General features: G+C 40.9%; 1 protein-coding gene across 6 annotated transcripts; it reads right to left on the bottom strand.

The window, feature by feature from the left end:
* Positions 1-2,332: 2,332 nt before the first annotated feature.
* Positions 2,333-13,376, bottom strand: LOC124135849 (uridine phosphorylase 1-like). 6 transcript variants are annotated; one of them, XR_007218132.1, is made up of 9 exons: positions 13,165-13,376; positions 11,393-11,504; positions 10,423-10,581; positions 9,628-9,742; positions 8,713-8,783; positions 7,697-7,835; positions 6,803-6,949; positions 3,869-5,491; positions 2,333-3,433 (listed from the first exon to the last, which is right to left on the bottom strand). XR_007218132.1 is itself a non-coding variant. In XM_046501472.2 (8 exons), the coding sequence occupies exons 1-8, from the start codon at positions 13,191-13,193 to the stop codon at positions 5,349-5,351; spliced, it is 915 nt and encodes a 304-aa protein (XP_046357428.2). In that variant the 5' UTR covers positions 13,194-13,376; the 3' UTR covers positions 2,333-5,348. The 6 variants fall into 6 exon arrangements, 4 of the variants coding, with proteins under 4 accessions (XP_046357428.2, XP_048238408.1, XP_048238409.1 ...); XR_007218131.1 differs by having other exon boundaries at positions 2,333-4,122; positions 4,303-5,491; XM_046501472.2 differs by having other exon boundaries at positions 2,333-5,491.
* Positions 13,377-13,703: the final 327 nt, after the last annotated feature.

Here is a 13,703-nt window from a genome sequence, read left to right as displayed (position 1 = left end):
TTCGAAAAAAAATACTTGTTAACTTATGATGTTATTTTGCGCCATTTTTTGTTATAGTATTTATAATAAATCTTGATTTAGCCTGTCTGTATATTTTTCGCAGTCACGAATAATCATATGTTTGTTTTCAAAAGAAACAGACGCCACCTGTAGAGCGCGCGTACAGTGTTTTGGCACATAATCTGAGACTGGGTGTATAACTGTTGAAAAAAAACCATTTAAAAAATAGATGTAGATCTTCATAGAATCTAGATGAACATTTACAATGTTTACCAATGCAAAAAAACCCACAAAAACACATTCAATTTCAAGCAATAAAAAAATGCGTCATATGATATCCTATCGATCTATTCATCTAGCCCTTGCTGAACTTGTAAGATGCTGATAAATTGTTTATGAACAATATTGAAAGCTAAACGCAGGAACTTGTATGTGGTTTTTTTCTTTTATGGTGCCCTCCACTTACGGTTGAAGCAGAAATATACATGAACTTGTAGTCGGTACATTCAGAATTTCACTTTTCGTAAATGTATTGTTAAAAAACAAAACAAAACATAACAAAACTAAGAGCACGATCGTATCATAATATTGCTCCACCTCATATCCGAAGTACAAAAATCATAATAGCCTGGCCACAATAAATTATAATTAAATTTGTCAGAATATGCTTCCTCCATGTTTAAAGTGGGAACCCAACCAATACATTTTTTATATGCAGAAAATATTTTAAAAAACTTTCATATTCTAAGTTAAACGAAAACGTAAAGAAGATTTCGTTGCCCGATTAGTCAATTTACCGACTAAGGACACACGGCAAACAAACTCTCCGATGTCCGTAAACCGTACACGTTTTCATAATATGACGATTTTATGTGTGCTTCAGGAGATTGGTAATGGACACATGCCAGTGCCTGACACAGAAGCAATATCAGTGAGAGAGTGAGTGGGTTGGGTTTATCGCCGCTTTTAAAAGTATTCCAGTTATATCGCGGCGTGTCAGCTTAATGTGGGAGGAAAGCCCGAAGTGATGCAGGTCTCTGACGTTTAATACTTCGGTGAAACCCACGAGCACGGGTATGGTGCTGACAAACCTAGAAACATAATTGGGGCGAACCATGATTCGAACCCACACTCATAGGTTTCTGGCGTGCCCAAGGGACGCAACTCTGCACAGCGAATCGCGGCGCCTTAGACGACTGGGCCACCCGTGCCCCCCAGAAGCAATATCAAGGCAATGGATATAGTGTGTTCATAGCGGGTGTGCAGATAGTTGACAAAAATAGGACATATTTTCAGTTTTCCTGTTGGTATATACCTGCTTTGGAAATTTGTATGATAAAAACAAACACCAAATATAAAATCGACTTTTAACAAAACTAAAAACCTCACGTAATCTGGACAAAATGTCAATTCCGATTTATATCCCGTGTCCATTATGGTATTAATTTTAGTGGTGTTGGGTCGGAACATACACCACAGACTGTGTTGAGCATAGAATGACAAACTGGACTTGTTTGTTTGTTGTTTAACGCCGCACTCAGCAATATTCCAGCTATGACGGCGGTCTGTAAATAATTGAGTCTGGACCAGACATTCCACTGATTGACATCATGAGCATCGAACCACACAATTGGAATACGATGACATGCATCAACCAAGTCAGTGAGTCTGACCACCCGATCCCATTAGTCGCCTCATACGACAAGAAGAGTTGCCTTTTACGGCAAGAATGGGTTGCTGAAGACCTATTCTACCCCGAATCTTCACGGGTCTGATACTTGAAAGCTGGAATAGGGTGATTCTTTACTTGCGCCCAGTGCATGCTTGTCGTAAGAGGCGACCAAATGGATCGGGTGGTTAGGCTCGCCGACTTGGTTGGCGCATGTCCTATTGCGTAGATCGATGCTCATGATTCAATCACTGGATTGTCTTGCCCAGACTCGTTTATTATGAAGTCACAAAGCCAGACCACCTGATCCTCATTTTAGTCAGTCCGCCTCCGTGGTCTAGCGGTAGAGCGTCCGCCAGTAGAGGGGTAGGTCGGAGGTTCGGTGCCCGACCGCGTCATATCAAAAGACGTTAAAAGATGGTACTTGTTGTTATCCTGTCTGGCGCTCGGCGTTTAGGGGCTAAAACAAGGACTGGTCGGCTCGGAGTCAGTATACTGTGTCTGAGTGGGGTAATCATGTTAAACTGCGGCATGGTATCTCACTGGGCTAGCATTATAAATCGGCATCAAACTTCAGATGATCCGTAGGGTACAAATGTAATGTAATGTAAAGCTGTGTTGCAGTCACGAGGAATAAAGATAACATCAAAACAGAAGACCAAATATTAGAGTCAACTTTATTGTTTAATATATTAAGTTGTTTCTATGACAACAGTAACAGGAACAATGATAATAGACAGAAAGAGAAGCGACAGAAAATGACATTTAACCCAGGTTTGTGAAATTTGATTCTGAAAATATTCTGCAGATATAACCTAATAATAAAATCCTTATGAATTTGAAGAAGATATGGTGTCGTTAGAAAGAACATTCATGTAAAAGTTCATATTGGGCCAAATATGCATTTTGTGAGAAGTTAAGAGCACCGTAAAGTGCAAACGTAATAATCAGCGTCACAATTGAAACTATTGCGAAAGGCGAAACTATACATACACCAAATTTCATTACATTTCGAATAAGAATGGCTGAGTAATGGCAACATATTTGTTTCAATATGGCTGCTGTGGAAGACATATTAAAAATAGAAATTAAACTTCTTGAAGAAATTCAGGTTTCATCATTGGCGAGACTTTCAGTCATGGTGATAAGGAAAAAGGATGAATGCATTTTGAATTGAGGCACAGAACGACGTTTTTCTAGCTTATGTTAATACACGAAACGTGGAAAATTATTCCCTTTCACGAAGCTGCTTTTTATGTGTCCATCAGTTTTATCTGTGATATTTGTTCATATTATCACATTGAAGACAAAACAAACTATCTGAGGACAGATGATAAACCATAACTTAGTATAACACACCTGAGTGTAACATACCTTAGCATAAAACACCACAGTGTAACAAACCATAGCGTAACATACCTTAGTATAACACACCTCAGTGTAACATACCTTAGCATAACACATCTCAGTGTAACATACCTTAGTATAACACACCTCAGTGTAACATCCCTTAGTGTAACATATCTTTGTATAACACACCTCAGTGTAACATACCTTAGTATAACACACCTCAGTGTAACATACCTTAGTATAACACATCTCAGTGTAACACACCTCAGTGTAACATACCTTAGCATAACACATCTCAGTGTAACATACCTTAGTATAACACACCTCAGTGTAAGATACCTTAGTGTAACATATCTTTGTATAACACACCTCAGTGTAACATACCTTAGTATAACACACCTCAGTGTAACATACCTTAGTGTAACATATCTTTGTATAACACACCTCAGTGTAACATACCTTAGTATAACACATCTCAGTGTAACATATCTTTGTATAACACACCTCAGTGTAACATACCTTAGTATAACACACCTCAGTGTAACATACCTTAGTATAACACACCTCAGTGTAACATACCTCAGTGTAACATACCTTAGTATAACACACCTCAGTGTAACATACCTTAGCATAACACACCTCAGTGTAACATGCCTCAGTGTAACATACCTTAGCATAACACACCACAGTGTAACATCCCTTAGTATAACACACCTCAGTGTAACATACCTTAGTGTAACATACCTAAGTATAACACACCACAGTGTAACATACCTTAGTATAACACACCTCAGTGTAGCATACCTTAGCATAACACACCACAGTGTAACATACCTCAGTGTAACATACCTTAGCATAACACACCACAGTGTAACACACCTTAGTATAACACACCTCAGCGTAACATATCTTAGTGTAACACACCTTAGTATAACACACCTCAGTGTAACATCCCTTAGTATAACACACCTCAGTGTAACATACCTTAGTGTAACATACCTTAGTATAACACACCTCAGTGTAACATCCCTAGTATAACACACCTCAGTGTAACATACCTGAGTGTAACATACCTTAGTATAACACACCTCAGTGTAACATACCTTAGTGTAACATACCTTAGTGTAACACATCTCAGTGTAACATCCCTTAGTATAACACACCTCAGTGTAACATCCCTTAGTATAACACACCTCAGTGTAACATACCTTAGTATAACACTCCTCAGTGTAACATACCTCAGTGTAACATACCTTAGTATAACACACCTTAGTGTAACATACCTCAGTGTAACAGCATTCAGTATAACATACACCAGTGTGATATCGACGGGCCTCAAACTGACCTTATTTTAACATGTAACCCTAACATTATTTGTTCAGTGAATGACGACGTCTAATAGCATGACAATAATAAAAAAACATATGGTTTCGTTAATATAAAAGCCCCATAATATTTGCAATTATATTGCTCTCTGGGTATCGTTAACTTTTTTGTCTTGGGCAAGTGGGCTTGTGCCAATTATCCCCCGGGGAATATAGGAGCGGAGTTTGTCTGCCCGTCCGTTTCTAAATGGGAACAACTTTTCTAAAAAACTATAGAAGTAAGAGAACTGATATTTTACACACTGGTTATCTTACTGGTCACGATCTTAAATGGCTTCAAAAACTTGTGTCTTAAATTCAATTTTGACAGAGTTATGACCCCTGCTCCATGCTTTTCAACTTCGTGCAAACTGCATGAAACAGGCACAAGTTTTCTCTGAAACTACTGAAGTTACATGAATGAAAGTTTACATGCTTATCTAAGATACTTGTCAAGACTGTGTTCGAAAATTGATGCCGTAAATATTTTTTTCTCTCTGTAACGTCCCTTGCGGCATGTTTTTAGATTTCTATTTTTGTTGTCGGACGTGTCACAAATTAGGAAAATGACAAAAAATGCATGAAAGTGACATTTTTGTCATCTTTTGGCTTAAATTAAGTTCTTTTCCAATTGTGAAGACGTGTCCATTTGATTTCATTAAATTATATCTAAAGCTACCCTGGTGCCTATGTCCTCTTAAGGCTTTATAGAACTTTTTTTTATAGTTAACATTAACTTCCATATTATTCATGAACAAACAAAATTCAAATGTGCCCCGTGGCGGGCGATGAAACGGACCTGTATATAAGTATGTGGCAATAGTGATAACGTGTTTTTGTGTTGATATCCCTGAAAGTATATCGTGGTGTCGCTCTACAATAATCACTTTATATTCTGCAAGTTGAAGTTGATGATAGATGCAGTAAAACATCACGTGACAGACTCATCTTTTGTAGCATTTAAACTACACTGAAATTACAAGCCGCTTCTTGATGAACCGGGCTACCAGAACCTGAGGCCGTTGAGTCCACTCACTCAACACATCGGCGTCCGCGGTTACGTCCTCCGTGGACAGTCTGTCGATGAAGGTCACACACACCACGCTGCCTGTAACACAAACAATAAAGGTCACACACAGAGACCACGCTGCCTGAAACACGAACAATAAAGGTCACACACAGACCACGCTGCCTGAAACACGAACAATATACGTCACACACAGACCACGCTGCCTGTAACACAAACAATATAGGTCACACACAGACCACGCTGCCTGTAACACGAACAATAAAGGTCACACACAGAGACCACGCTGCCTGTAACACAAACAATAAAGGTCACACACAGACCACGCTGCCTGAAACACAAACAATATAGGTCACACACAGACCACGCTGCCTGAAACACGAACAATAAAGGTCACACACAGAGACCACGCTGCCTGTAACACAAACAATAAAGGTCACACACAGACCACGCTGCCTGAAACACAAACAATATAGGTCACACACAGACCACGCTGCCTGAAACACAAACAATATAGGTCACACACAGACCACGCTGCCTGAAACACAAACAATATAGGTCACACACAGACCACGCTGCCTGAAACACAAACAATATAGGTCACACACACAGACCACGCTGCCTGAAACACGAACAATATAGGTCACACACAGACCACGCTGCCTGTAACACAAACAATAAAGGTCACACACACAGACCACGCTGCCTGAAACACGAACAATATAGGTCACACACAGACCACGCTGCCTGTAACACAAACAATAAAGGTCACACACACAGACCACGCTGCCTGTAACACAGACCATGAAGGTCACAGACACACCACGCTGTCTGTAACACAGACCGTGAAGGTCAAACACACACCACGCTGTTTGTAACACAGACCGTGAAGGTCAAACACACACCACGATGTTTGTAACACGGACCAAGAGAAATGACATCATCCCACTGGGTCATCTCACTAGTCACATTTCATTTTATTACAAATGGTTGGTTGGTTGGTTGTTTAATGCTGCACTCAGCAATATTCCAGCTATATGACGGCGGTCTGTAATTAATCGTGTCTGGACCAGACAATCCAGTGATTAATATCATGAGCATCGATCCACGCAATCGGGATCAATGACATGCATCAACCAAGTCAGCCTGACCACCCGATCCCGTAAGTCGCCTCATACGACAAGGAGGGTCGCCACGACGAATACCATTGGTAAAACACGTGAAGATTCCGGGGTAGAATAGCTCTTCAGCAACCTATGCTGGCCGTAAAAGGTGACTACCCTTGTCGTAGAGGCGAATGATGTATGTTATCGTATCCCATTTGCGTTGATCGATGCCCATGATTGATATTCAAACGATGGAAATTGATTTGACTACAAGACCATGACTTACATTTCACGCCAGCCTTATGGCAGAGAGCGAAGAACCCCGCCGACTCCATCTCGATGTTCTTCACGCCTTGTGAGTTGAGATGCTTCACGAACTGGAGCTCGTCCTCCTCGCTGATGTCACACACAGCACCATGTGTCCGCGCCTGACCTAGTGGGAGAACAAGTTTCTTGCTAAAAAAACTAAACTCTTAAAGAAACATAATTGACAGAAAACATTGAAGTGTAACATTAGACAAACACGCAATGCTGGTTTAATACATGGTGCTCAATAGGAACCCTTTATGGTAATGTGTTCCTGTTACACCACGAGACGAGACGACCTGTAGCTTGAAGAAAAAAATAAATACCTTTAGAAAATACCTGAAAGAAAATACATGATCAACCTATTCAGTAAAACAATCAAAATATATATTCTCGGATTCTTCTATTTTTTTCCGAACCATATTTAACAATGGATTCAATACATTGTCGTAAGAGAGGGTTGCCTACTATTGTCATGTGAACGTCGATTACCGTATTAGACGTAATAAGCGCCCAGGGCGCTCTCAAAATTAGAAATAGGGGTCTCTTATTAGAATATTATTTTGGTGGGAAAAAAAACAGATTTGAAATTTAAATTTCGTGGATTATACTGACAACCGGAACTGTTTATATACGACAGATATATTTTCAAGAATGTAATTGCCCATAATTAAGGGTGCATATAACACACGAGTGCGTATTATACACGAAGAGATAAGTCTTTTGTACATTGATCAATCGGAAGGGGTGCTAATTGGGATTGTTCACTTGCCAATATATTAGCAAATATCGCCGTGGGCGCTAATTAGAGCGGGGGCGCTTATTACGTCGAATACGGTAATTCGGTTGGGCAACAATGCAAATGGCCACTGACCTTCAAAGAAATCATCCGTACAGTACGTCTTTCCCAAGATAACCTTGAAAGGGTCTTCGGTTCTTGAACAGGAACTTATCTGGCTGGCCAGTTCCTGGTCCACTATTATAGGTCTGTGGATACCCTTGGCCAACACCACCTAGGAAAAATGATGTGTTTTAATACCACGTGCAGTCATATCGAGGGAATGACCATTACTTTCGTCTGTCAGTGAAACTTCCGAAATATCACGTGTTGTGTTCAATCATGATAATGAAACAGTTGGTCTCAAAAAGGGTTTGTGAAATCAAGCACGACACCACGTGTCAAAAGTAACTTGACCGAACTGAATCTCAACATTGTAACGTCTGGTGTCCTATGTGTGTCAGTGTAGGCTGCAAAATCCAGGGCAAAGCTGATCAGTCCACACATTGTAACCAACCGATACCCATTCATCTTTCAGAGGCAAGGGAGTTAACTGAAATGTATCCGCTCGATCGTAGCGCCACCAGTGGATATTACGAGTTATGTCCAGTGTTTGAAATAATTTAAAAACCCAACAAGACCGTAGGTGACCCATAAAAGTTGCCTGCCGACATTCAGACGTTATAAATACTGAAAAATCGTGATAAATAAGAGACAAATCGCATCGTGATTCAGTTGAAATAATGCAAACAATTACTTGAGAATCTCCAAGCTGTTATAATAAAAATGATTATGTATGCTGGCTAAAAGTTATCTACCAGACAGTCGGGCAGGTGGAGGAAAATTTCCTGCAGCCCGACAGAAAAGTTACCAGTCACGGGCAGGCGGGCAGACAGTTATGTCAGTACACTCAGTACAATACTTTTGTCGTGGGTTTCACCAAGGACATAAACGCCACAATGAGCACCAAATTAGGCTTTCGTCCCATATTAGCTGACATATAGCAGAGACCATATACCGATATATGGTCTCTGCTCGTAGTGTTGTAACTGTAATTCTGTTTAAAGCAGAGTAAAACCATATCACCCACCACAAGTATGGTATGCACTCACTGTTTCGAAGGCGGGCTCCATCTTCCCGTTGACTGCAGCATTACTGACTATCACAGAGCCAGGGGGAACTCCTGTGGAAACACAAGTACCATCTACAAACCATATTCAGGTATGACTGAACCCAAACCACTAGTCAAGTTCATATGTGTTTCTGTAATAAAAAGCTATACATTGCCGAATCTTTATACGTTCTGGACGGCAAAATGTTTCACACTGACGCATTAAAGAAAAATTTACGAGTCAATTAAAGAACCAAAATGGACAATTACAGTAAACTACGGTTATAACGAACTCAAAGGGACTACTAATTTTAGTTCATTATAACCGTAATTCGTTATAAACACATATACAGCATAACTACAGCATATAGTCGGGACTAAAAAGTTATTTAGTTATATCCGTTAGTTCGTTATAAGCGTATTCGTTATAACCGTAGTTTACTGTATTTGCAAAACCTCTGCACAACAGGTTAAACCTACCATGCCCACAAAGCGATCTTAATGCCCCGACTAGCTTCATAAACAAGAACTATATTTGAGTAACCATTGTGCTTAATGTTATTTTTTGAACGACTCCAGGAATGCATTTGTTTGTTGTTTAACGCCGTACTCAGCAAATGTAATACGATGACATGCATAAACCAAGTCACATGCCTCCTAAACCAAGTCACATGTCTCCTTTGCATCGGTTGCCTAAGACCTATTCTAACCTGGATCTGCACGGGTCGCACTTATGTAATCTAATCGCAAATTTAGATTTATAAAAGAATGAGGTAGTAAGAAAACGTAGTTGTTAAAAGCCTGTCAACCTGTATTGCAGCAATATCATAGCGGTCTGTAAATAATCGAGCCTGTGGATCAAGCAAACCAGGTAATTTGGGAAGAATTTAACACATGGCGTGTGAAAAAAACTTGCCGATTCCGCCGCATGTACCGATGCGGATGAAGGTGACGTCTCTACTTCTAGCGTAGAAAAGCATCTTGAGTAGCTCGTGCAGGGCCACTGACATGGACGGCACGCCGATACCATGCTGCAAAGAGTGATGGTACTGTGACGTATCACTGACTGCACCCATTTTTCGTGAACACTTATCTCATTTTCTTACACACAAGCGGTTATTTTTATTTTCGACACTGTCACAGATCACACCCATAGTAAATTATTTACGAACAGAGCAAGGCGCAAAACATCTCTTTAAAAACAGATATGTTACTCTGATTCGTTACAGCTCTCCCAGAACCCCACCCCCATTGAAGATCACGTCAGGCAATCTTTCTAATCAGCGTGAAGGTTTATCAACTCTCGATACGATAAGGAAGTATCTGGAGCAGAACTTGTGATTTCTGTATCTCGAAAACGAACGTAAACGAGCAGAATTTGAATCGGGGATGGAGGTTCTAAAGGAAAGACGTTATAGAAAGCTGCCATCTTCACCATAAAACTACCCAATTTTCGTTATTTGGCGATCACTTTTCGCTCAAAGTTGACAGAAAGTTGACGGAGACAGGTTTCGGATCAGATCAAAAGATACGACTTTAATGAAACTGGAAACAAAATTGTCGTTAGTATTTTATAGCTTTTCAATAATCAGGTTTTCATGAGATTAACATCGAAAGAATGTTCAAAGCCCAACAATTTCACCGATGCACAAAGTGTACAACCGAAAGCGGAAATGTATGGCTAGTTACATACCTTACATGTAATACTTACATTTGCAGAGAGAACGGGGCCAGCCTTGTACAGCACAAATCTGTCACTGTTACCGGCCAGGTTTGGGAGTCTTTCATTCGCCGATACAACACCCAACTCCTTACCTATGTAATGGGCAAAGTTTTCCATTCGACGCGCAGAGCCCCCGACACATACGAACTGAAATATGGAAGTCACGGTATTGCCATGTATAGAGAAACGTCACGGTTCCCTACTCAACTCGTTATCAGTATCGACTGCGGCCATACAAGCAAGTGATTAATATAATGAGCGACGTCGGGTACGACGGCATTCATCCAAGTTACTGAGTCGGAACACCTGACCCAGTGTAGTCAGGGTTCATACTCTTGAAAGATCAACGCACATTGTATGTTCCAAAATGAATTAGTGAATAAGAGTATGGTTTTACGCCGCTTTTCGCAATATTGCAGCATGTACTATCACAGCAGAAATGGTCTTCACACATTGTACCCATATGGAGAATCGAACCCGGGTGTTTGGCGTGACGAGCGAACGTTTTATCTACTAGATTACCCCGCCGTCCGTAATTAATCAGTGACCATGCACTTGTGCGTTTAGAATGTAAACACATACAATATATGATTAGATCTAGAAACAAAACATGTTTACGACAAATTGCAAAGGCTTCAAAATTATGGGAGAAGGAACGTGTTAGAATCTAAACCAATTTTTACAGTAGTTTGTTGGTTGTTTAACGCCGCAATCAGCAATATTCCAGCTATATGACGGCGGTCTGTAAATAATCGAGTCTGGACCAGACAATGCAGTGATTGACATCAGGAACAACTACGCAATCTACGCATTTGGGATACAATGACATGTATCAACCATGAAAGTCACCGAACCTGACCACCCGATCCCATTAGTCGACTCTTTCGAAAAGCATGGGTTACTGAAGACAAACTCGGATCAAGAACACAGTGGTGTTTCCAGAAGTGATATTACGCACCTTGACATCCCCAAATAAGGCAGGTAGATCATGTGACGTTCTAGAGATACCGAAATGGTACAGGTTGTCATCGGTCATTTGTGCCAGGTGCGGGTTGGGTAGCTGCATACCACTGTGGGAGGAGGAACGTGCGATATTATACCAACAATCTTTTCTAACGGTCATACTGTCGCAACTCCCAAACTTGAACACAGACTCCAACTCAAGTCGAAGCATTAATAATGTATCGTAGGCACTTTGGCGGGACACGGCTTTTAGCAGGGTTGGTTGGTTGGTTTGTTGTTTAACGCCGCACTCAGCAATATTCCAGCTATATGACGGCGGTCTGTAAATAATCGAGTCTGGACCAGACAATCCAGTGATTGACATCATGAGCATCGATCCGCGCAATTGGGATCGATGACATGTATCAAACCAAGTCAGCGAGCCTGACCACCCGATCCCGTTAGTCGCCTTTTACGGCAAGCATGGGTTGCTGAAGACCTATTCTACCCCGGAATCTTCACGGGTCGCTTTTTTTGCAGGGAGTTTACATAAGTCTTAGGGGGCACGGGTGGCCCAGTCGTCTAAGGCGCCGCGATTCGCTGTGCAGAGTTGCGTCCCTTGGGCACGCCAGAAACCTATGATTGTGGGTTCGAATCCCGGTTCGCCCCAATTATGTTTCTAGGTTTGTCAGCACCATACCCGTGCTCGTGGGTTTCACCGAAGTGGTAAACGTCTGAGACCTGCATCACTTTGGGCTTTCCTCCCACATTAAGCTGACACGCCGTGATATAACTGGAATAATGTTAAAAGCGGCGTTAAACCCAACTCACTCACTCACTCATAAGTCTTATATATTCCTCGAGTTATGGGCATTAAATGTATCTATCATATAAGTCTCAGTGTCGAAAAAATGTATAATTTCGAGAGAAACAAGCAGCTACATATAAGAGAGCAATAATCCAGCAATATCACGGCGGGGGACACCACATTGTACCCATATGGGGATATGGATATGTCGCTCTGCATTAGGGGATTAAAAGAATGATTGGTTGGCTCGTGGTCAGTAATCTCTGTCTGGGTGGGGCATTCATGGTAGACTGCACCATGGTATCTCAGTGTGCATGCACAATAAAGCGTTATTCTGGACTATAGTCAGCCATACAGACCCTGAAACAATATATCCAGAACAGCCCATGCAAGTCTATAATATTTGTCTAGATTACTGCAGTATCTGAAAGTAAATCTCTTGACCCCTGTCTGTTATATTTTATAACTATAATTTAACAACTGTCTTTTCATGTAATATATATTCATTTCAGAGACTAAATGTTAGTCTATCTGCAGTATTTGGACAAGCATAAGCAGCCATACACACGTGCATTCACGTCGCTGTATAAATGCAATACTTTTGAACGTGACATTGAAACATACTTTCACCTCACCCTAGACTAACACAATTACACAATATCCTTTTTGACTCTAAAAATAAAAAAAATTCCCTATGCTGAACAGAGCTAGCTTGAGCAGCCTAGACTGCGTGCATGTATGCATTTCTAGATTATTTTTTCATAAAATAAATATATTCCACGGTCGTGGTGCAGGACTAACCTCACCCATATGAGTATACATGCATGTATCCTTAATTATGTACAAGCAAGCATTATGACAGACAACGTGGAGTTTAAGGGACTCAAATGAAATTTGTTGGACTGACAATAACCCGGGTCAAGACCCTCTTTCGAGATGCCCCTCTTTACAGAACAACTGTGTTCTTATAAGACACTTACTTTTGGGCATTCCTGTTTTCATTCTCCATGACGAACAGCTAGTGGAAAGAGTACTCCGGAAATAACCGGTCAGGTATTCGGTGTGATGAAGATCTGCTTGAAATTCAGCATGTGCTCTCCCCCAAAACAACGTGCAAATGGTCGTCGTCACAGACCTCCCTTCGTTATAACGAGATGCACGGGATGCACAACTGCACGAAATATCAATTTAATCACACACAGCCGTCTGCAATATTTCCCCCCAGACTAAATGATTTAGAAAATGTTTATACTGAGTTAGCTATTCTCTAAGACTGTACGAGTTAGTTAATGTGAATTCTGCATTTTATATTCAAAATCCAAACTGGCGCTACACCGGGGTAATACAAAAGAGTCGAACGGGTAAACAAAACACACAAGTGGGTCAAATGTTGATAACTTGAACCTTTACTGGCGTCACGTGGAGAGTTGGCTGCAGACAGAGCCCGGGGTTTGACGCAGGCAGAAAGGGCATGCCGATGTCACAAATATCACTTACATAATATATTAATTTCACGTGA

Source organism: Haliotis rufescens, unplaced genomic scaffold, assembly GCF_023055435.1.
Source record: "Haliotis rufescens isolate VD_foot unplaced genomic scaffold, xgHalRufe1.0.p SCAF_4, whole genome shotgun sequence".
NCBI classification, from domain to species: domain Eukaryota; kingdom Metazoa; phylum Mollusca; class Gastropoda; order Lepetellida; family Haliotidae; genus Haliotis; species Haliotis rufescens.
This window is presented reverse-complemented; position numbering and strand designations above follow the sequence as displayed.